This window comes from Pseudomyrmex gracilis, unplaced genomic scaffold, assembly GCF_002006095.1.
Source record: "Pseudomyrmex gracilis isolate BER0280 unplaced genomic scaffold, ASM200609v1 scaffold_301, whole genome shotgun sequence".
In the NCBI taxonomy this organism is placed as follows: Eukaryota; Metazoa; Arthropoda; class Insecta; order Hymenoptera; family Formicidae; genus Pseudomyrmex; species Pseudomyrmex gracilis.
Genome location: NW_018020885.1, coordinates 136,803 through 161,473, shown reverse-complemented (window position 1 = coordinate 161,473; position 24,671 = coordinate 136,803). Strand labels below are relative to the sequence as shown.

The 24,671-nt window shown below is 32.2% G+C and overlaps 3 protein-coding genes across 7 annotated transcripts in view; 1 reads left to right on the top strand and 2 right to left on the bottom strand.

The window, feature by feature from the left end:
* Positions 1–4,466: 4,466 nt before the first annotated feature.
* LOC109859914 lies at positions 4,467–10,286 on the bottom strand (the record flags this gene model as incomplete). The annotated part of the gene is made up of 14 exons (XM_020438628.1): positions 9,679–10,286; positions 9,299–9,595; positions 8,823–9,094; positions 8,544–8,725; positions 8,263–8,459; positions 7,864–8,181; positions 7,565–7,757; positions 7,338–7,463; positions 6,633–7,238; positions 6,399–6,555; positions 5,763–6,306; positions 5,451–5,679; positions 4,753–5,332; positions 4,467–4,651 (listed from the first exon to the last, which is right to left on the bottom strand). Coding segments are annotated over exons 1-14 (4,359 nt in total), but the record flags the coding sequence as incomplete, so codon positions are not given.
* Positions 10,287–10,390: 104 nt separating this feature from the next.
* LOC109859915 (adenosine deaminase-like protein) lies at positions 10,391–13,811 on the top strand. The gene is made up of 7 exons (XM_020438629.1): positions 10,391–10,587; positions 10,714–10,844; positions 10,956–11,147; positions 11,254–11,491; positions 11,577–11,712; positions 11,815–11,915; positions 12,011–13,811. The coding sequence occupies exons 1-7, from the start codon at positions 10,549–10,551 to the stop codon at positions 12,185–12,187; spliced, it is 1,014 nt and encodes a 337-aa protein (XP_020294218.1). The 5' UTR covers positions 10,391–10,548; the 3' UTR covers positions 12,188–13,811.
* Positions 13,812–18,907: 5,096 nt separating this feature from the next.
* Positions 18,908–24,671, bottom strand: part of LOC109859919 (AT-rich interactive domain-containing protein 3C-like) — a 113,753-nt gene continuing 107,989 nt past the window's right edge. For 4 of the 5 annotated variants that reach the window (XM_020438647.1, XM_020438643.1, XM_020438644.1 and 1 more), the window contains exons 5-9: positions 24,154–24,337; positions 22,491–22,786; positions 20,730–20,946; positions 20,429–20,643; positions 18,908–20,203 (exon numbers count right to left, since the gene is read on the bottom strand). In XM_020438647.1, coding sequence (XP_020294236.1) covers positions 20,073–20,203; positions 20,429–20,643; positions 20,730–20,946; positions 22,491–22,786; positions 24,154–24,337 — 1,043 coding nt within the window. In that variant the 3' untranslated portion in view covers positions 18,908–20,072. The remainder of the gene's footprint in view (positions 20,204–20,428; positions 20,644–20,729; positions 20,947–22,490; positions 22,787–24,153; positions 24,338–24,671) is intronic. The other variant, XM_020438645.1, reaches the window with a different exon arrangement.

Below are 24,671 nucleotides of genomic sequence, written 5' to 3'. Positions count from 1 at the left end.
AAGAAATTGATGCAACGGTCATTCTCCAGTTCCACAGTAAATTTTAGTCTATCATGAAATGCATTAAATGTAGAAACAATAGAATCAACCATATGTGATGGAGCTGCTAAAAAGATATCATCTACATATCGATAATAAACAGGAATAAATCCTTTGAATTTGTATAAAGCTTTGTTTTCGAGGTCTTGCATAACAATATCTGCTAATAACGGGGATAAAGGTGATCCCATAGGAAGACCAAAAGTTTGTTTGTAAATGACATTATCAAAAGTGAAAAAAGTAGATGATACAATAAAATTAACAGCAATAATAAATTCATCAAATGGAATGCCGGTGTTTTTAGAAATGTAAGACCATCTGGTCTTTAAACCATTAATTGCCAGATCCGTAGGGACATTTGTAAACAATGAAACAACATCCAAAGAAATCAATATCTCATTGTTTAACCGGATTTTAGAGAGATTATCATAAAGCGTGAAACTGTTGTTTATGTTGCTTCTGGCCTTCGGGAGACTGTCGTAAATTAACTTATGTAAAAAAGCAGCCAAAGAATAGAGAGGGCTGTTTTTTGAAGAAACAATCAACCTTAATGGAATTTCTTTTTTGTGAACTTTTGGTAAACCATACGCTTTAGATAACGAACTATCACTTGATCTCAAATAGTTGTAAACATTTTTTTCAATAAACCCTCTGTTTAACCAGCGTTTAAGTAAATCAAGTAGGTTGGATTCTATTTTTCTAATTGGATTTCGTTTAACAATCTCATACGTTGTGTTATCACTTAAAAGGTTTTTCATCTTTGACACATAAAGATCTCTATTCAAAGCCACCGTAATATTGCCCTTATCTGCACGTGTAAATATTATTTCAGGATGTCGCTTCATAAAAGTTACACACGTTCTATACATCTCCGTCATCACAACATCATTGTTCGAAATATTAAACTCTTTGTGAAGAAAATTTTCTTGCTTAGGAATAACAATGTTTCTAATTTTTTACTTTGTTTTTATATCAAAACTTTTTATGTTGGATTCAGTATCCTTAATAAATTCATGGATCAATATGTTCTTTGTTGATCCTATCGGATCGGGAGACAATGATTTGCTCCAAGCTGTAAAAGACGAGAAACTTTCTCCGGAATCATTCTATCGGAAATATTTAGAAACCATTTTTTGTTTGTTTGGACAAAAGGCATCAAAGGTTGTTTGTCCCGAAAGATATCATTAGTGATTGAAACCGAAACTGTCTTTCAGGTAGATTTTTAGAAACAGGATTGTCAAGATAAATTTTATCAATCCTATGTGGGTTCGAGTGATCCATCAAACAATGGTACTTTATAAGTGCAATTTTATCACAAGCTATCAAGTTAGTAGCCTTTTTAAGCCCCAAAACCTTCTTTTGTTTTTTTACAAATAAATTTTGACGATATTTGTTAAATGATATCTAATGGTGATCTAAAAACTGAGAAATTATATAAGGTGGAAGTGAATTCTTTAATAAAGAATTTAGTATAAAGATTCTACGGTTAAAAAAATATATAGATCTGTGTAAATCAAATATTTATATATATTTTTTTAACCGTAGAATCTTTATACTAAATTCTTTATTAAAGAATTCACTTCCACCTTATATAATTTCTCAGTTTTTAGATCACCATTAGATATCATTTAACAAATATCGTCAAAATTTATTTGTAAAAAAACAAAAGAAGGTTTTGGGGCTTAAAAAGGCTACTAACTTGATAGCTTGTGATAAAATTGCACTTATAAAGTACCATTGTTTGATGGATCACTCGAACCCACATAGGATTGATAAAATTTATCTTGACAATCCTGTTTCTAAAAATCTACCTGAAAGACAGTTTCGGTTTCAATCACTAATGATATCTTTCGGGACAAACAACCTTTGATGCCTTTTGTCCAAACAAACAAAAAATGGTTTCTAAATATTTCCGATAGAATGATTCCGGAGAAAGTTTCTCGTCTTTTACAGCTTGGAGCAAATCATTGTCTCCCGATCCGATAGGATCAACAAAGAACATATTGATCCATGAATTTATTAAGGATACTGAATCCAACATAAAAAGTTTTGATATAAAAACAAAGTAAAAAATTAGAAACATTGTTATTCCTAAGCAAGAAAATTTTCTTCACAAAGAGTTTAATATTTCGAACAATGATGTTGTGATGACGGAGATGTATAGAACGTGTGTAACTTTTATGAAGCGACATCCTGAAATAATATTTACACGTGCAGATAAGGGCAATATTACGGTGGCTTTGAATAGAGATCTTTATGTGTCAAAGATGAAAAACCTTTTAAGTGATAACACAACGTATGAGATTGTTAAACGAAATCCAATTAGAAAAATAGAATCCAACCTACTTGATTTACTTAAACGCTGGTTAAACAGAGGGTTTATTGAAAAAAATGTTTACAACTATTTGAGATCAAGTGATAGTTCGTTATCTAAAGCGTATGGTTTACCAAAAGTTCACAAAAAAGAAATTCCATTAAGGTTGATTGTTTCTTCAAAAAACAGCCCTCTCTATTCTTTGGCTGCTTTTTTACATAAGTTAATTTACGACAGTCTCCCGAAGGCCAGAAGCAACATAAACAACAGTTTCACGCTTTATGATAATCTCTCTAAAATCCGGTTAAACAATGAGATATTGATTTCTTTGGATGTTGTTTCATTGTTTACAAATGTCCCTACGGATCTGGCAATTAATGGTTTAAAGACCAGATGGTCTTACATTTCTAAAAACACCGGCATTCCATTTGATGAATTTATTATTGCTGTTAATTTTATTGTATCATCTACTTTTTTCACTTTTGATAATGTCATTTACAAACAAACTTTTGGTCTTCCTATGGGATCACCTTTATCCCCGTTATTAGCAGATATTGTTATGCAAGACCTCGAAAACAAAGCTTTATACAAATTCAAAGGATTTATTCCTGTTTATTATCGATATGTAGATGATATCTTTTTAGCAGCTCCATCACATATGGTTGATTCTATTGTTTCTACATTTAATGCATTTCATGATAGACTAAAATTTACTGTGGAACTGGAGAATGACCGTTGCATCAATTTCTTGGATCTGTCAATTGATGTTGTTGATGGTGAATTAAAAATGGATTGGTTTCACAAAGACACCTTTTCAGGTAGATTTCTTTCGTTTTATTCTCATCATCCTGTTTGCCATAAAAAGGGTTCCATATTCAGCTTAATTGACCGGGCAATTTTATTGTCACATCCCGATTTCCATCATAAGAATATTGTTTTTGTTGTTAACATTTTACTAAGCAACGGTTATCCTCTTGATTTCGTTTTTGACAACATAAATTACAGAATTAAAAACTTTATCTCCAAGAAGATCAATGCCTCGTTTAATTGTAACGCTGTTTCTCAGAACGATAAGAAACTAATTATTTTACCGTATATTAATAAGTTATCTGAGAACATCATACATGCGTTCAAAAAAGCGGATAACATAATAGGCTATAGATGTCTAAACAGACTGAACAAAATAATTAAAGCACATAAGGATAGGACGCCGTATGAATTGAACACAAATGTTATTTATAGAATAAATTGTAAAAACTGTTGTGCATCTTACGTAGGACAGACGAAAAGACAGCTTAAAACCAGAACGAAAGAACATATTAACAATTTTAAAAAAGATACTTCACAGCTTTCTGTTATCTCGAAACATTGCATTGAATTTGAACATTCTTTTGACTGGGATAATATAAAAATTTTAGACTATGAAACTAATTTTTACAAAAGGTTAATTTCTGAAACAATACACATAAAAAAACAATCACATGGTCTTAACTTAATCACTGACACTGATTTACTTGACAAATCCTATTTTAATTTACTAGACAACTTGATGGCATTCTAATTTTACTCTTAACATATTTATTTATTTTCTTGTCTTGACTTTAACTGTAGTGGGGCAATAGATGTTTGTGTATATATATTCGGCTGTCTTTTCGTGTTTCCAGCGTTTGATTTGTGATTTCAATTTGTAAGTATGTTTGCCTCTGTCGTGCGTGGTATTATAAAGTATTATAAAGTGATTACATTTTCGGAATTATTTACAGTTTTTGGCGTTTCACGTGTGAAATATGTCATCAATTAGAACGGTGACAAGAGTGACTCTATGTAAAATAACTGCGCCTTCAATTAGTAACATGTAAGATCGTTTTTTAATGTTTAACACTGAAGAAGACTCAAGTAGAGTCGAAACGTTTATTGTTAATTTTATGTTATGAAAAGATTTTCTGATATTTTGTTATATTGTTAAAGAATATCATCAGATTTTGCTCGTAAATTTGGCCTGTTGTATATTGATTTTAATATTGTGACATATTTCTTTAGTCATTATTAGTTTACATGTATGTAATAAAAATAAATGGGTATGAATTTAAATAACCATGGAAAAAAAACTTACCTCATCAATAGTACGATTTTCTAATTGTTCACTTATCGATAAAAATGAACTTTCAGAATATTCTTTCTTAATACTTTGTAACAATATCATATCCTCTTCACGTGTCCATGGTTTGTTAATTGAATCAGATTTCGTTCTCACATTAGTATCTGTTTTTAAATTTGCTGTTCTTGTATTTACATTACCTAAAATATTTTTTTAAAATAAGATATTTAGATTAACGTAAGATATTTATATTAACACACACAATATTAAATGACGTATATAAAATTCAAAAGATAGTTACTTGATTCACAATCGATGTTATTACTTGAACTTGAAGAAATAACTGGTGTAACTTCAGTATTTAACAGATTATCACGCATTGGTACTTGTGCAATAGAACTAACTTCTGATTTTTTAAGTTCATTTGTTTTCTCGTGCTCTACAACACCAGATTCGTTGACTTCTGCTGACGCATCATGCTCCTCAGTCTTCTTTTCTCGTTTACTCCTGCACTGAGACATACGCATTCTTTTATTAGCGACTGCGTGATCTACAGTGCCTATTCTTTTCAAAACTTTCTTTTGATCCGTTTTGAGGGTGAAATTTACATTCCTTTTAGGCTTTAGTTTTTCACTGTCTTCGTTTTCCTTCAATAACACGTCTTTCGTAGCGCACTGCTTCTGGCAAACATCTTCCTGACTAGGATCAGTCTTCGATGATTTCCGTCGTTTTTTGGGTGAAATTGACGGAATGACTTTGTCAGCAACTTTTAACGATACGCGCGCAATATGATCTAATTTCTCCTGATCCTCTCCAGGAAACGTAATTTTTGCAGGTCGTAGTCCCTCGGGCGTTTGTAGATAAATTCTCCCGTTGAGAAACTGTATATTATGAAACATGTAATATATATGTTACAAGACATTAAACTTTTTTTAAAGTAAATAAACTAGAACAAGTAGAAGAATGAAAAATTTATATATTAAATATCGCAATACGCACTCGTGTGCCGCAAGAAATACAATGTTCAGTATTAGTTTTAAGATTCGGATCGTCCGTATTATGGCAATCACATTTACAATTTTCTCCACCATATGGATCTTCGTGACACGTTTTTGTGGGTAATTCTATATTCTCGTATAATTCTAATGAGTTTTCGGTACAGGTTACATTTTTATCGTAAAGTCCGAATGGACACGTCAAGTTCTCAAATATATGTGGTGCAAGCAAACTAAGAAAAACATGTTTGTTAGCTCACTATTTGAATTTCGTGGTTTATAAATAACAAAAATAATAATAATAATAAAGTATTACCTTTCAGGAGGTTTTGCACTAGGTAGAACTTGTAAGAATAAATCCATAACAAGTGGATGACCCTTAAAAACAGGACTCATAACAGCGTGAACGTTTTCCAAAGTAGTGTGAGGATCAGATGAGAGTTGCGTGATTGCCTGCATCATCTTTGCTATCCGCGATGGTTGTTTAGCGAAATATATTTGTGCGACGCGAACAAAATCATTCATTTTTTGTAACATTATATACTCTACCGATTTGCCAATCATCGCAGCTTGATGCGGCTTTAGAAATAATAAAAAATCTGTACACAGTTCTGGATAATTTTGCAACTTTGTGCAAACATCCTCGTACAATTTGGTTGTTAATATATCTTTTTTTATTGTGTTATCTTCTATTTCTTTATCTGTTGAACTTTTCTCGCGAGAGTCACCGACTGTTTGGTTATTAAGACTTTCCAATTTTTCAGAATAATCTAAATACAATTTTATCACACCTTTAAATGTTTCCGGATTGGTAGATTCTAGCATTAAGTGTAGCTTCTGAAAATACGATGCTGCAAATTCTACAAAAAGAAATATATAGATGATAAATACATGTATGCAGATTGAGTTGAAACTTTTATCACGCGATGTTATGAACTTTTAACTGACTTACTTCTGTCACGTTCCTCTTCTGTTAATGGATTTTCGGCTTTTATTAATCTTTTTATAATTTCTATTTCTCTAGTTTGTTTAGCTTTTTTTCTGTTCACAGGATCTTTGATTATTGTTGTACTAGCTAACATTAATTCCGCTATTTCATCTTCATTATCCTAAAAAAAAAAAAAAATTCATAATTTATAAACAGATATCAATACCCCACTACAGAGTTTCACATAACAAAACTTACAACTTTTGACACAGCGCACTGCTCATCTACGTTCTTATCTGTGTTGTCCTTTTCTTTGGATTTTAGAGCACCACAATTAGACGAAGGTTTCGAACCCAACGCTTGCGCCATCATCTTCATATTTTGAGCACTTCTTGTTTTTGCTAATCTAGGTGTGGTTTTGCGTATCTGTGGTGAATTTTGAGATACTTTTGCGCTTCTGGTTAACATAGTGTTTAATTTAGCGGTACTTTTATCTGTCTGTGTTTCCTTCATGTCTGTAGCATTAGTTTTCGAAGTGCTTTGTACATTCGCGTGTGCTTCATTTGTTTCTGCACACGTTTCAACAGCTTGTACATTATTATCAAGTACTTCTTTGTCTTCGCTAATGTTGAGTTTAGGATTTTTTTTAGCAGAGTTATCAATCTTGTCGGTAGTCGAAAGTTTTGGATTCAAAGTTGCAGGTAATATTTTCGGTAACATATTCACAATCGGATTTCGTAAGGAATGATTATTAGAGACACAGGGATATTTCCCTATTGCACTCATAATAATCCCTTGTTTTGCAAATTTACACAAATCAGTCATGTAATTATTCTTTGCTAAATTGTTGTTATACTCTGTTTGCTGTAACAAAAGTAATAAAAGGAAGAGAGATAACTAATATAGTTATTAGTGATTTGATCTTATTTCAAATGTATATGGATTACATAATTGCTTACTTACATTATTGAGATAAGTTCGCCATCTCAGAGGTAGAAGTTCTATTGGTTGATCTATCGGAGCTTTCAGTTTATTCTCAAGTGTTATGTAATGTATTATTTTAGGAACGCATCCTTTTTCAAAATAATGCTGTAAATAAAGTCTCATTTTAGTTTCGATATAAATATTTAAAAATATTTGGTACATACGTACTGTAAAACGTTCTTCAATTCTTGATTGTACGTACATACCTTAATTGGATTATTATCCTTAGAAGCGCGACGTTTCATGATATGATGTAATAATCCTTGCGCATCTCTGTTTGGCAACAGGTACTGGCTAATAAGTTCAGCAACATCAGCCAATATCTTTTTTTTATCTTTAAACTTTCTTGGTTTTGATTGAACAAACGGTAAGAACTGTTCGATACCCAATGCAATTAAACTGAAAATATTACAATAGAAAAAAATAATAAAAATTATATAATAATAATAATAATATATTAAAAAAAAGAATATATATTATTCAGATAATTAATTTCAAAACTTACGTTTCTTCCGGTCTTAAATATGGAGATTTTACATTTTTATTAAGTCCAGATCTGAAAGGTATTTCTGGTAAAAGTTGTGGATACATAAGAGCTTCACTTCTGATAAGTAATTCTTCTAACTCAGGAAAAAATTCATCAGTACGTTTTCGCTGGTTTGCACGATACAATTTAGATTTAGCAATTTCATTCGTTACATGCTTTTTGAAATCTGCATTAAATTTTGAGTCGGAAAACTTATTTTCCCAAGTTGACACCAATTTTAAAGCTTCTTCCAAGTTTTCTGCATTAAATGCAGAATTTGGCCCATTGCTCAGATATCTAATGTATCAATAATAATTTATATATATATAAATTTAGGAGTGCTCTGTGTCACGTTTCTTACATATTCATCATCTATACCTTAAGCTCTGCAAGTTCTGTTTATATAGTTTCGCCAATGAATGATGTTCTGGATGCATGTGAGTCATAACAAAATGCTGTGCCATTAACTGCACGTGTTGCCGAAGCTGCGTAGCTAACAAGAGACGTTGTTCAAGACTCATGACTTCTGATAATTCAGGTTCAGCAAGTACTGATAATTCTGCCATAGGGCAATTCTAAAAATACAAAGATACAATAAATCGTGAGGAGATACAAATACAAATTTTCTGCCAAACATGACACAAATCTGTCTTTCTTACCATATTGTTATTTTCAATCGGCGGTGTTTCATTGTCTGGAAGTTTCTTTTTTTTGAACACTTCTTGTTCTTCCTCCTGCATTGAGAACATAGGAGTTAATTCGAGCAATTCTGCAATTAAGTCGTATTGTTCCTTGCGAGAAACTTCTACTGCTTTGTCTGTCCTAAGTTCTTCCTTGTCCACTATATTCATTAAGAGTGAAAATATAAATCTCTCTCTCATACAGATATTAAGAAAAAAAATAAAGAAGTGATATAGTAGTAATGTAAAACTATGTACATAAATCAGTTTCATCTTCTAATATGTTATATTCAGGATCAGCTTCTGGATCATCTTCTATAGTTGGATCTTGTGTCAAAGGTTGTGTAAATTCCTTCAAAAAATTATCCCAATCTTCGTCCAGCTCACAATCTAAATCATCAATCATATCAGCAGTTATATCAGGTGGTATAAATGCTTGTTCTATTTCTTGCAAAGAAGTTTCACTCAAAGGTAACTTAGAGCGTGTTCTTTGACTAATGCTTTCTTCTTCTGTTGGACCAAGTGGAACACTTAAAAAATAATATTTGTTAAATATTATTAATGCATTAATGCAATATTTGTTCATTACTGATTTTTGACATTGAAGTCAGTTAGAGAAAAATTGAATAGATGAATTGCATAAGTAAAGAATATCTAAGAAATTCAAATGCATTAATTAAAATGTACAATTAATTTAAATACACAATCAATACTATTAAAGTTTGCTCACATACAGTGGTATTTTAAATATTCCTTCAGGATCGTATTGCACATTTGATGATTGTTGTTCAGAAGAGGCTATAATATTATTATTATTCACTGATATTGATGGTTGTAACTCTTTATCACTATTTGATGTACTTTCCACTTCTCTCTCATCATCACTCTGTGCCTTATCATGTTCAGGATTATATTCTTCATCAGATGAATCTTCTGGTAATTCTTCCTGAATCAAAGCCTGCACTTCTGAAGAAGCTTTTTGTGCTGTAGTAATAGGCCATGGTATATTAACCTTTGCAGCTGCTAATTCTCTATAAATCAAAAGAATAATTTACTATTTTATATGATAAAATATTGAAATAACAAAATATCAAAAATGTATATATGTACATACTTAGCTTTAGCCCTTGTTAGCTTACGACCAAAGTTAACATCATTTTCTGTATCTTGAAGCCATTTTTGTACCATTGTCATTAGATGCTCATAAGGAATTACATGTTTCAATATATTCTTAACATTAGTGGCAGTTAAATTAGTTTTGGCAGCTTTGGCATCAAGTTGCCTCTCAATTTCTTCTTCCATTTCATTGAGTACTGATGCTTCTTCAACAGCTTCTCTTTTATGCTTGCTGGACGGTTCATAATTATCCACTTCAGATATGTCAATTTTTAAATCAGCATTCTCAGAATCAGTAGAATTCTCACTATTAACGTCATTGAAATCAAAGTTGATCGAAAATGATAAGTTGCATTTTTTCAGAGATTCAGTGAGCGAAACTTGGGGGGATGTCATTGAATCCGTCTCATTTTGTACAGGTTTGTTTGTTGATTTGTTGACTGATTGATTTGATTTTTCCATTTTTTTCATAAAAATAATGTTTAAAGTACTCTACACACAAATATATCTATCTTATCCTAATGAAAAATATTGCTTTTTCTCTCTTAGACGTAGAGTGTACCGCGCAAAATATCACATATTTCTGTAATTTCTATCATCTGAATAGTGTTTCTTTCCGGTGTGTACACAGATATAAGGTAAGGTTAGGTTAGGTTAGGTTATAATGAATGTTTTGTAGAAAAGGTTAGAATGATCTAAAGCATGTGTAGTGTGACTCGGATCCTACCTATCATCAACAGTTTTGTTCACAGTATTGAATATAGCGAATATTATCCCGTAGTTTTTGAAATTATTTAAATAGAACTTGCAGAAAGTGTTTAAGACGTTAAAAAGAAAATATTAGAAGATATTGTATGTTACGTACAAAATGGATATACAAGATTACTGTCAAAGATTACCCAAAGTGGTATGTTCTTTATATACAAGACGCTATTGTACACAATATAAGACATTTGTATTTTTTATATTGAATTCTGTTATTTTCTACTTCATAGTGCGTAAAATGTAAAAGTTATATTAATTTACATTACAGGAACTTCATGCCCATTTAAATGGATCATTATCTATGAATACTTTGCAAAAATTATATAAAATGCAACACTCAGATATTACTGAATGCGAGCAAACTTCCATGGATGCTGTTAAATTTTCATCTCTAAGCGAGTATGCAAATATTCTATTTTCTGTTGTGAAATAGTTTTTCTGCAACTTGTAAACACATTATTTAACAAGTGATATATTAGAAATAATATATATGTAACATTTGTCTTTCAGATGTTTTAAAGTGTTTGACATAGCACATGCAGTAACAATCACTCCACAGGCTGTGTTTCTTGCGGCTTGTGATGTGATAAAAGAGTTTCACGATGATAATGTAGTTTACTTAGAACTGAGAAGCACACCTCGAGCTGTGAAGGATTCAATGACAAAATTAGAATATCTTGAGGCCATAATAAGAGCTTTTGAGTAAAGAACTGTTTGATAACAATTAAACTTAAAGAATATTTTTGATGAAGTTTTACATATTTTATGCTTTCCTTGAAGCAAATTGTGAGTTTTATTATATTCACAGAATATCCAAATCTCAATTTCCACGAATTATTGTAAAACTATTGGTGTCAATTAATCGAAAGGAAGGTTATAAATCAGCAAAAGAAAATGTGGATCTTGCGATACAGTTGATGAAACAGTTTCCACAGTATGTTGTCGGTGTTGATCTTAGCGGTGATCCAAAAGTGAAAGAGTCATTTTTACCTTTATTGGAAATAGCTAGGAAGACGGGACTGAAGGTTGCAGCACATTGTGCGGAGGTAATAATAAATTGCTTTTTTTTCATTGTAATGGATAATATAATAGATATAATTGACATGTATACACACACACACACATATATAGATACCAGATGAAATAGACATAGTTGATACGTTGAAATTCAAACCTGACCGATTAGGACATTGCACTTGCATTCATCCTACTTTGCAAGGATCTAAACAACTATTTGACATGTTATTGGATTCCAAAGTTCCTGTTGGTACGAAAAACATTCTAAAAGTTTTTTTTTTATCAAAAACAAATAATTGTATGAGAATGCGAATATTTAATATTGTTGTGACATACAATTTTTTTTATCTAGAGTTGTGTTTAACATCAAATGTTAAATGTAAAACAGTATCCTCTTACGAAACACATCACTTTAAATATTTTTACGAAACTGGACATCCTATAACTATTGGAGTGAGTATAAAATAATCCAAGATGCAATCAATAAAAAAACTGTAAAAGTAAATAGTTTATAAAAACTTGATATTACAAGAAACATTTGTTTTCAGACCGATGATAAAGGTGTATTCAACACATGTTTGTCCAAGGAATTCGAAATATTGAACTCTACTTTTAATATTGGAAAAGAACAGCTCAAAAAATTATCTCTACTGTCTGTGCAGTATAGCTTTGCAGACACAGAAGAAAAGAAACGTTTATCATCAATTATCGAGAAGTTTGAATAATATTTTTTTTTTTTAATTAAATATCTTAAATATATTATGTGAATGCATATGATTTTTATTTTTTATTTTTCTTCGTCTTAAAAGAAAGTCAAAGATAAGTAAAATAATAAAATGCAGTGTGTTCATTCATGTCGTATATTGAAGACTGTTCACATATAAAAGTAACATCAGTTTTATTTAATATTTGTATCTATCGTTTACATACATTTACATGTAATAACTGATTTATTATTTGAGAAGTTTATAATCCTTACACATTGTTTTATATCTTGTTTCTCACGTAAATTCATTCATTCCATTCATCTTATAATTTTTATATATATGTACAATATTTACGGTAGCTATTCGTATGGTATTTCTATAAATTACTATATTCTGTTGTAATGATTTGAAGAATCGATGATGATAATAATATAAGCTATTACATAACGTATGTTCAACGATCTTGATATGGATAATTATATTGACTAAGTATGTTTTGCTACAGCAATAAAGCATTTTAAAAATACGACGTTTATTTTGCGTTATCGTTGGTTTGTTCTTTTTCACTTAACTGCACCAGTTCAGAGTTCATCTTTTTCACTCTAAAGAGAAGAAAAAACACTCTAAACTAGTGTGACCAGTTTAACAAAAAACAAACCAAGTGATAGGCATAAACCCTATCAGGAACATGTCACTTGTCTTCACTTATTATCATATCTTATATCATATAGAAAGAGAGTAAATCTCGTTTTTCGAGTTAGTATGGCTGCTTTCTTTTTAATAAACACAAATCGACAAAGATTAACACACTCGAGCGTAGTTTGACTCTCCTTCCAAAAAAGAGTCAAAGAGTGTAGCGACTGAGGTCGATCACAATTATAAATGAAAAGCGACGTGGACACAAATAGCAATTTGTGTCGGATGTGTCGACTGTGTTTTCTAAAAGGAAAGCAGCGTATATGGAGTCAAAACATGGAGTTTTCTTACCTGATAGAATAATTGAAAACGCATAAGTTTAAATATGCGCTTATTTTTGCGCGCTCTTTATCTCTCTCTCTCTCTTTCTCGCAGTAATGTATGGACTAAATATATTTTAATATTCTTATTACTTTTATCTACAATATCTATCTCAGTCACAGATCTGATGTCGATCTTTTAATAAAATTACGAGATTAAATTTATTTTTGACATTCCGCATCGAAAGACGGAATTTTCTGCTCAACTTAAATTTTTATATTGTTAAAGATTGCACAGTTTTACAATGAAAAACACGTTTGTGTAATTCATTCATATTGAATCAACATTTAGCAAATACGATTGTCTCGTACTAGCTCCTGCGCAATCATGGAAATAATCTATATCGTAGATAATATTTTTTCTGTTTCATACTTTGTGTGCAACGTAGAAAATAAATTATATGAAAAATATGTTGGCCTGTTTTAATGGAAAATTTAATGGAAAAACGTGATGTTTATTTTCTAATCGAAATTTTCGATTAGATTATATAGAATACGTAACGTTAACTTATAGATTTTCAGTACTATAAGTAATAACCAAACAAGGCCTGTATGAGAAATATTCTATCTGCAATAAATATAAATTCAATCTCGGAATTTTGCAAAGAATTATTAATATTTTGATTTTAATTTATATAAATATGATAATTATATTTGATATTATATGCATAATACTAATAACTATTTTAACCTATCTAATTTTTAAGGTAAAAGATGTTAAGTTTTCGTTATATATCGCAGTACAAAAAAAAAAAAAAAAAAAAAAAAAAAAAACTGAAACACGAGGATAATTAACTTAATAATTAAGAGATCGGAAGCAAAAGATTTAAGTTGATTCTCGGTCCGGGGTGTTTAACAATAACATTAAAAAATTCCAAATTGAATTTCAGCTTAGGCTTAGGTTGTCGATATCAACTAGAGATCGTTGTTATAAATATATTCAAGCGCTGCGGTAGCTGAATTGTGTCAGTCTGTAAGAAAGTACGAAAGCAAAAACGATAAAGATTGAGAGCAAACGGCCTTGGAGAACTTCCGATTAAATAAGAATTAAGTTAACGCAATTTCTAGTTACACATCCTCTACAGATTCCCGCTACTTAAAATAATTTACATAACAATTTATTTATGTTCTCAAAAAACATAATTGGAATAGCTTTGTAACATGTATACGCGTACAATTGTAAAATCACATATAATGATATGATATATCGATGAAGTATTATGCTGCTTATAATTTGTTCTTTAGTCTAATTTTTACTGCCAATTTCTTTATACTTCCCGATAGCTATCCTGTAGATAAAAAGATATACTTTATCTTTTAGATAAAGTTATCGAGGACCTATCTAGAAGTGAAAAAATTGGGTGTTGAAATAGTTTACGCGAAACGCAATTTAACAATCCAAGTAATGTAGCTGCTTAATTATGTTCGTTCAGGAATATCTACGTTTACACGTATCGGATAATCTTGGGAAACGCATTATCAGCAGTAAAGCGTTTCTCTCTATCTCTCTTTTGCTTCATTTTATTTTTAACAATCATTGTTTTTATCACTCAATAGACGACGAAGAGGATAGGCTAACGCTTTAGTTCTGATAGTGCGATCTTCGGACGCATCTCACATAAGCGGGAGACACAGCAGTTTTATGCGTTAAATTTACAATACTACAACAAATGCTGTTCAAAGATTGATAAAAAAAAAGTTTAATGATATAATATTAATACTACATAATATTGTATTTAAAGAAAGCAATTATAACATCATGCTATGTATGTATTCGTACATATACAAGAGGCATCAATCAATAGTTGAATGCTGCTAATCTCTCGTTTCTCGTGATGACTCTTCCACTATCGTACAATTATGAGATCACTCATGCGATTACTATTTTGCTTTAGTAAATTCACACATTAACCAAAGAGGATGAAAGAAGCATTGTCATCACAATGCATAACATCTCAATCTTGATTTGTCAAGATTAGAGTGGACGTTTGAATGCAAAAATGCTTATATAAATAATGCATGTACAACAGATTACTATTGCAATGTGCTATTTAGAAAGATTATACAATACTTCTTTTATCCTCTTAGAATTACAATTGTTTACTACACTAATGTTACCAATTCTGTGCAACAAAATTTAATCAATTAACGCTGGCAGTTTATCTCTGCCTGAAATAGTGTCTCGCATGAAATGCATACACAACATAGTGTCATTTTTCAAACTCGGAGCTAAACCGCAAGTATATATGTACTGCGCGTGCATGTCACAACTGTTGTATCGCGCACAATACAAAGCAATTTAAAAAAACAAAAAACGTAAAAAATAAAAGATAAAAAGATAAAATTTTAATATTATTATAACAATTATTAGAATTGCGATTGTGTAACAATTTTAAGTAGCGTTATAGTTCAAAAGGGAAATAAAATTAAAAAAAACGGTTAAAAGTGTAAAAAATTTATTTGCACTCAAAAATAGAAGAAACATTTTAAACAGTGACATATTAAAAGTATCCTAAGTCTCTCTAAAGAGTACAGTAATCATAATATTTTCTTATCTAACTTTTGATATTACTGTCTTTAAAACAGTCTTTTTGTCTACTGATTTTACACTTTCTGTCTTTTTTTTTTTTTTTAATAGAATTACTTTTTCGAAATTTTTATCTTAACTTTCGATACTATAATTTAAAAGTGATTGTAGCCCAACGATATAGCTCAATTCACTTAGAGACTTTATTTCTAAAATAAACAAAAGTGAGCCTCTAATACATGCTTTGCGAGAGATCTTCGCAATTCTTGTAATGTATGCATGATAATTCAATTATTTATTTTTAATATTTTCTAACATCAGTAATTCCCATATCTTAGACCAAGTATAGTATTAAATCTAAATTAAGAATACCTAAAAAAACCAAAAAAACAAAATAAAAAGAACTAGTAATTCTTACCAAACTATCCTTATGAATAACTATTAAACGAAAAATAAGATACCTATAACTAAAAATTGAAAATAGTATCAACATTATTTACATATATATGTAACATTATCCATAATCTCACAAAAAATTATAGTAATGTCAATTATTAATTCATTATTAATTTGTAAAAATATTTTCATAATTCTGCTACTGTTTTATGCTCACGCTTTCTCTCTTTCTCGCTCTCTCTCACTCTCACTCTCTCCCTCTATTTCTCTCATTTTTTTGTTTTTATTTCTCTAATAACTACAAGTTTACAAAATTCAGTCATCAATTCTTAGTATTTACACATACACATCCGATGATAGAAATTTATTATCATAACCATCGTATTTAAAAATCTAAATCGAGTTATATATTTACAAAATATCTGAACACACAATTGTGCTTTTTTTATATTACAAGTATAATTTACATAAACAACACAAATATCTAAAAAATATGATCCACCTGTAATGTGATTGTAATGACAACAAATTTTTATAACTATATCAGCAGTTCTCTCGTCGACCTCTGTTTATTCTAAAACCGCAGTTTATACTTCCGAGCGATAGATAAATAGGAAAGCGATAAGAGATACCTTCTGTAAGTTGTGAAATATAATTTTTAAATAAAATCTTTTAAGTTTTTGTTAAATTTGTCATATTAGTCTTTTTTATTTCTGTTTATAATGTTTCTCATTTTTATTATTTTTTAAAATATATTTTATTATATTCTTTTATCTTCTGTTTTAAATACTAAAGACACATCACTATCGTATAAATTATAATTGCTGTCTCAAGTAAGAAAAACGATAAAAACAAATAACTGATAAGTTCTTTAGCGTCCAATAGTCCAATAATACAAATTAAAAAAGCAAGACAAAACAAATAAAAAACTGCTTAAAAGATAAATAATTAGTTAATTATAATGATAAAGTTTAATGTTTTTGTGCATTTTTTTTAGACACTTGTGTTGTATCACTTGTATGTAATATTATAAAATCTATTATGTGCAAGATGTTTCGTAAATGAGAAAATATATACAAATATAAAATTAATGTAATAAAAAATTATGTTTAAACACAATTGGGGTGATTTTGTATAGTAGATTCAGTTGACATTTATATATCATAATTATGACAACTACGTCAAATTACTTTAAATTCTGTATGTATTGATATACCTGCTATTTTTATATTTTTATAGCTAAGTGACCAAAGAGTTTTGGAATGATGATTTCAAAAATCTTCTTTAGCATCTTATACAGGGTGTCCCAGAATTGCCGTACAATCTCTCGTAGGCAGATAGAAGGAATAAAAACTGAGTCGAAAAGTCCTGAACCATTTTTTTCTATTATTTATAATAAAGGAGTAATTATTGAGTAAATTAGGCCAATCAGCGCCGATCTTTAGCCAGGCGCACGTCAGTGAGCCGTGCGAAGTGCTCACACACACCAGGCGCGCGGGTCACTGAGTGAGCTAAACGTGCTAAAGGTCGGCGCTGATTGGTTTGATTTACTCAATAATTACTCCTTTATTATAAGTAATAGAAAAAAATAGTTCAAGACTTTTCGATTCAGTTTTACTCCTTCTACCTGCCTACGAGAGATTGTACGGCAATTCTGGGACACCCTGTATATGAGATTCACAACTGAAATTATCGACAGCAGCGATGTAAACTAGAAAGCAATAATACCTTTCACGCTTCCTCACGTGAACTGACCGGTTTGAAGAAGTTCTGTGCTTCCTCTTCTTGAAAAGTATTACTACTATCTAGTTATACTACTACTATCTATCTTCTTCAGTGGAAATAAGTTGATCAATTTTTGCCCTCGATGTAAATAGAGATAGGATAGGTTTTTGTCGCATTATTTATATTAAAAGAGAGATCTCCGTACTCCGTACTCTTTCTTATACTTCCACAATATTTATAATATAAACTCTAAACTTTTTCTGTTGTGTAACTCTTGAAATGTGTTTGTATGTTGTGTCAGAACAGAGATCAGGATTCTGAGCTCGTCACGGCTCAGTATTTAGTGACTCGAAACCCTCTCTGTTGTGTATTTGTGTGTGTGTGCGTGCGTGCGTGCGTGTGTGTGTGTGTGTGTGTATATGTATGTGTGTGTGCGCGCGCGCGTCAAACAGAGATCAGGCCCTTTGGCTCGTCGCTGCCAACAGTATTTAATGACTCGAAACCCTCTCTGTTGTGTATTTGTGTGTGTGTGTATGTGTGCGCGCGTGTGTATGTGTATGTGTGCGCGCGCGCGTCAAACAGAGATCAGGCCCTTTGGCTCGTCGCTGCCAACAGTATTTAATGACTCTAAACCCTCTCTGTTTGTGTTTGTGAAATTTGCAGAGCTCATACTCAAGTTATTTTCTCTTTCATTTGTGTTTTTTCAAAATAATAAAAACTTGAATACTAGAAACACGTGAATATAATCATACATATGTCACATAAAATAAAGAGTCTAAACTACTAATAAGAAAATCTGAAAAATAAAACAAAAATTTACAATATAAACACATATCCTAATCTACGTGTATATTTCAAAATAATTTACACTTAAAGTAACTTAACGTTAATGTATCTTATATATATAAAATAATTTTATTACTACATGACGTTTATTACGTTTTTAATATAAAAAGTATACAATCTCCTCAGAAATAATTTTACTACCATATATACAGAAAAGTATTGTATATATATAATATACATTCTCTTCATCAGTTTACTAAAGATAAAAACAAAATCGATGTGATCATTTAATTAAACCAAAAAAAAGATTCTAATAAAAGAGAGTTGTTAATCATCATTTTAAGAGCACATGGGCATTAGCTATAAAAACATTAAACAAAACTTATAGGTTATTATTTAAAAAAATCCAAAGTAATTTGGACACAAAAATATTTATATAAATGTCACTGCTTGAGACATACCACGCAAAAACCACGCAACTTATTTGAAACATAACATGATTTTTTTGTTTTTTTTGAACTGCACTTTTAAATATGTGTTTATATATTTTCTTATGTACAAAACAGTGTACGTATATACGTCCTCGTGTGTATGTATGTGTATGTCTATATGTGAGGACAAAATGTGAATTCATTGAATTCACAGATGAAGCACAAGCGCCAAAAGTACCACATGATACTTACTAATAGAGTGTGGCTCGTACTAGTAGTAACATTCAAGTGATGTTGTTCACTGGGTTGTTACACATCATAAATGTTGAGTGCATAATAATAATAGGCTTTACCCAGTATATTGTTACTTAATACATGTAACATTTATATCTAGTATCACAAAGATATGTACTTAAAATCAATAATTATTATCTATAAACTTTTTGCTTTGGTAAAAAACTGTTATTTTTATACCAATAAAAAATTGAAAGAATTCACGATGATTTATAAATTTCTATCTGCAATAAAATTAGTGTATGTGCAATATAAAGAATTTCTAAAATAAACATTTACAAATTGATAAATGTCAAATATTTTTTGACCTCCGAAAAATATTTTCATTTATCGTCTTCAAAAATTTAGCCGAGGATTTATTATAGAACCATTTAAGCTGCTTATTTTTTGATGTGATTCTATATATATATTTTTCTACCATATCTTATATTATCATAATTTAACTTCAAGTTAAACTTTCTGCTGTGACAGACAGTGTAACACTTTTCTCTTTCTATTGTTACGTTTATTAACAATAATTGTGTTTTTGCGCGTCAACAGCGGCGTTTAGCTCTTCTTGTCACAAGTTAAAAAATGATTAACAATAATTCAGAGATAATTGCAATAAGAGCATTCACGGTTTTTACCTAAGACAAACATAATTCTATAATAATTCCTACGCTAAATGTTCTCTTTCTCGAATACCGTATGTACGAATTGATATCTAAGTATACTTATGAGTCTTCGTTTCATTGCTGTCTCCCACTGGCGTCATCGGCATCACTTTCTATATTTCTCTCATCATGTTTTACTGGTATGGTACCTTGATATACAGTATTATCCAATTTTATTTCGACTACTAATGCATCAGGTCGAAATTCTATAAAAGAGAGAAACATTATAAATGTTTACGAGTTATTAAAAGTTGGCTGTATTATAGTTTTCTTTAATAAAAAGATACAAAAATGTCAGTTACCTTTTATTTCTCTAATAAATAAAAAAATTCATTTTATTGTAGGAATATTTGCATGCAAATTTAACGATACACAACACATGTACATCTATAATAAGTACGTGTGATAAACACCTAAGTTATTCAACTCACCGCAAATAGTGAATGTTTGAGTTCTGATAGCTGTTTGAGGCTTCATAGTTTTGCTCTTTCTGCTGTTCTCCAGCGGTTCTTCATCATCAGAAAATGATTTTCTTTTGCAATTTGATGTCGGCAGATGATCAGTACTTTCACGATTCTCTTTTCTTGACGTGGACGGCTCACCTCGTGGACTCACAGGTCTACTGGAAGAACGATCCGAATCTGATCTATAATCGGCAATTTAAGAAAATGTAATTAAGAAATTGCCTTTTTTGCCGGGAGATCACTTTAAGCGAAAGATTTTTAAACTCACCTTGCCAGATCGAGAGCTTGCGGTTCTGGAGTGGGCGGTTCTGGAGTAGGTGGAGAAGGCTCTGGAGTGGGCGGTCTTCCAGGATACATGTTTTGTTGTTGATACATCCACATCATCCGTGCCAACCCGAGAGATTCTATAGTTTGTGATTGGTTTTCTTGCGGCAAATTTCTTCGTTGTTCGTTGATCATTTTCATCACGTAGTCTGCAAGTATTTCTATATTAGATTATTAAACATGCAGCATACGAAGTGCGTGTTGTTTTATATTAATTGAAAAACAAAAGAAATAGACTAGAGTAAAAATAAATCAAACCCTATGTACAGATAACCCTCGTATATATCGCGGATATTCTGTTTCACAGGAATGCCGCATTATACAATATAAATCGCCGTTATACGAGGCATAAGCGCGCATGTTGAAAAAAACGGAATTAGACTCTATTTTTTACTACAATTTGTAATTGCGTTATATCAGAATCGCGTTGTTCAAAGTACCGCGTTATGCAAGAGTTACCTGTATTATATTATTTGATTTTTAATTTGAAAAAAAAAAAAAACAGGATTTTTTATTTTATTTTATTTTTTTTTGTCAAGAAAGATCTTCGTGTAACTCGTTTATTCAAAGCTTCTTTTATCCAGTCGTGCAAAGTTATGCGAAATCGTTATAAGATTTACAAGATAAAAGAAGTCACTTCAGTGATAACATCTGTCAAGTATCGTCTCTCACACAGTGCGTTCAATGGCTCTTCTAATTTTAAATATGTGACTTTTAAATTTGTGACATTTACACCTTTATTCTAAGAATGTTGTCTTATTATTTCTACTAAAGATTACTAAATAAATAAGGTCAAAATGTTTAAAATACATAAAACTATCTCAACTTAATCTGCATAAGATCCTGCACCTTGGTTCGCGATACAGCCGTTTTATTCAAATCTATCATTAAGATAAAAGAATCTCGATGCGCGCATTATTAATTGAAGATTAATAAGCTTTCGAGTTTGTCTACATACGTATATATTGCAATATACATTTTATTTCTGTAATGTCTGAAAACTAACCAACAATTTCACACTAAGCTATTTACATTAATCTCTTGTAAACGTCAAATATTTCTCGACGTTAACTTTCGTTCATTGAGAGAAATCGTTACTAGACGATTAAACAAGGGTTACGCGCGGGAGTGATCGAAGCGCGACGTTCCCCAGATCGCTCTGTCGAGCGAGTAGCGGCGGCGGGAACGTGGAAAGAGAGAGAGAGAAGAAAAGGGTAGGGAAATAGGAATGCTCGTTAGCGAGAGTCATCCGTTAACGCCTGTCTTCCGGAGGATCGTACAATCAATTACGCCTCCTTCGCTCTCGCATCATCTCCGGGGAGGCCCGAGAGAAGCACTACCTACCGATTTAAAATAAACCTTCGTAAGTTCCTGCCTTCTCCCCCTTGGTTCTATATATTTTCTAATTTTTTTCATTTCCTTCCCCGATATCTTCTCCATCACCGGACGCTAACTTTTTATTCGAGTTTTCTTTTTTTTTTTGTTTGTTTTATAATATTCAATATTTTTGGCGTTACAGAACATCCGGGACACATAAGACCGGGAATGTTTGCAATTAATTTTATTAATTAATATACGAAATATGTTTTCTTTTCGTGTGTGTTATAATAAAATTGAAGAGACAAAACTAGAATATACGAAGCTCTTTCTTGACCATAAACAAGACGCTTACCCCGTTGTAGCATAAAGATCATAATAAGCATACCATTAGGCATTTGTGGCAAATGCTGCGGATGTTGACCGCCGTTAGGCATCAAGATGTGCGGACTACGAGTCTGTTGCGATCCGCTTGGGTTTATCGGTCCCGTTAAGCCAAGCGAGAGTGTATTCATTCCCAACGCAGCCTGGTTGTCTCTACTAGCTGAATAAGCGACCCCCATCATTTGGGGGCTCGGTTTTTGACGACTTTCCCTTTTATTCGTTTCAATTGCTTGCTGAAGCTGACCGCTGGTTGACAGTCTCTCGTGCGTCTGTTCGTACGGATACAAGTATTTCATGTACCTATAGAAATAAAATATCGATTAAGTTTTTTGTGCTTGCAAATGTCATATGTGAGACATAACACGCTGTTGAGTCACACCGCAGTTTTACGAACTTACATCTTTTACCAAACTGTACGCTCAAAAGATTCTTTAGATTAATTAATTGTTAAAATTCTACTTTATCTCATGTGTCCGCTCGGTTGCGTCGAGCGACTTGTACCAGGAGCGACTGTGAGAGAAAAATGCTCGGTTCAACAGAGACAATTCGATTACTGTTCGAGTTAATCGACGTCAGAGAACCTGTCAGACGAATCGCGAGCACATTTTCCTCCTGGACTGTATTTTCGTAGTTTTGCTCCCTATCTCGCGCACATATCGCCGAGGAGAGATAGCCGGTTGCCGGAATGATGGATGTGCCAGCGCGGCGAGGCGACGCGACGCGACGCGACGCGACGTACCGTCGCGCACAAAGCGCGGAGTTATTTTCACGAACATACCCCCCCTTCTTCCTCCTCTGCTAGCATCGCGCCCGTGTAATTCATATTAGACCTCACTACTTATAATGTGTCGGCGAGCGTTCTTCTCCATTCCCTCGCGACGTACATCCTTCCCTCCGTCCGTTCCCTTCGTTCTCGTCGCCGTCTCTCCGAATCCGAGACGAATCTCTATTTAGAGATCGTTCGTCTCCGCACTTCGTGTCCTCCGCCTTCGGGAAGAGAGACAAGACACCGCGAACGGCAGATAAATCTTCGTCGTCGCGCTGGATATGCTCGGTATTACATAAACGAATATATATCGTGCCAAACGGGCTCCAGGTTGTCACAACCTACCCCAGAAGTTGTCCCAACGCGGGATCGCGCGCGGGAGATCGACGGGCGCGGCGCGTCTCTCCGTTTAAGACTGTGCACCTGTACGTTACACGCCCTCCGACTCGTCACCCGCATACTGTTTTTTTTTTTTTTTTTTTCCCATCTGTTTGTCAAGTCAGTGAGTGCGTAACAAGGCGCTCGCGGGCTTACAATCGTATATATATATACGTATATATGTTTTGCTTTCTTTAATTAGAAAATTAACAAAGTTTTATTGCACGAACGAGCGAATAAACGTTAAAAGAGATACGGGAACATGAAAATTATTGATGACACCCATAAAACTGAAGTTACAGAATCGCGCGCCGTCGAGCGCATATTTCACACGTAGGTGAGGATAGTTTTATCGGCACGCCGATCTGCGCGTAAAAGTCACGGCGCGGGAGTCTTAGTCATCGGTGCAGATTTCACGCTCGGATGAATCTTCGCCGTTTGGAACTTATTGTATGCGAATCGCGGACAGCAGGCGGGACCATCGATGGAGTGTCCCGGATGAGAAACTTCACGATCTACTTACTGAGTTCGTAGAGTAAACGCGGCGGATGTGATGCTTGCCGGCAGTCGCAGACCCTTGATGATTTCCTGCCAAAGCTTCTTGTTGATTACCTCGACGAGCCCGCCTCGTTGTATCACCAGTTTGTAAAGTTCAAATAGATCCAGAACAGATTTCGCCATGATTGGTAGTCGGTTGATGGGAGTTCCTGTGTGACGTGAAATAAAAAAGTTATTTAAAATTTCATCTCCTGCGGATAATATAAAAATTTGTCTATTATTAATTAACACAATTAATTAATTTAATTTTGAATTTAAAAACATTTATATTTGAGAGAAAAAAAAGATTCAAGATTATTTAGATAGATTTTAATATTGAAAATAAAGAACCGCTCTCCAAACACACTTCCTTTATAAAATCAATGAACTGCTAAAGTAACTGAGACATTGTCAGGACAGATGACGTAAGAATCTCGCGAGGTGTGTGTATTTACAAGTACACAATCCTTTTCGTTGCGTGATCAGCCGAGACGGATTTCGCGA

Excerpts from the sequence above, each read along its gene's own strand:
- LOC109859915 (XM_020438629.1), top strand. The coding sequence starts at position 10,549 with ATGGATATACAAGATTACTGTCAAAGATTACCCAAAGTG. Across the intron at positions 10,588-10,713 it reads GTCAAAGATTACCCAAAGTG|GAACTTCATGCCCATTTAAA; the intron begins GTATGTTCTTTA and ends TTTACATTACAG. Across the intron at positions 11,148-11,253 it reads GCCATAATAAGAGCTTTTGA|AATATCCAAATCTCAATTTC; the intron begins GTAAAGAACTGT and ends TTATATTCACAG.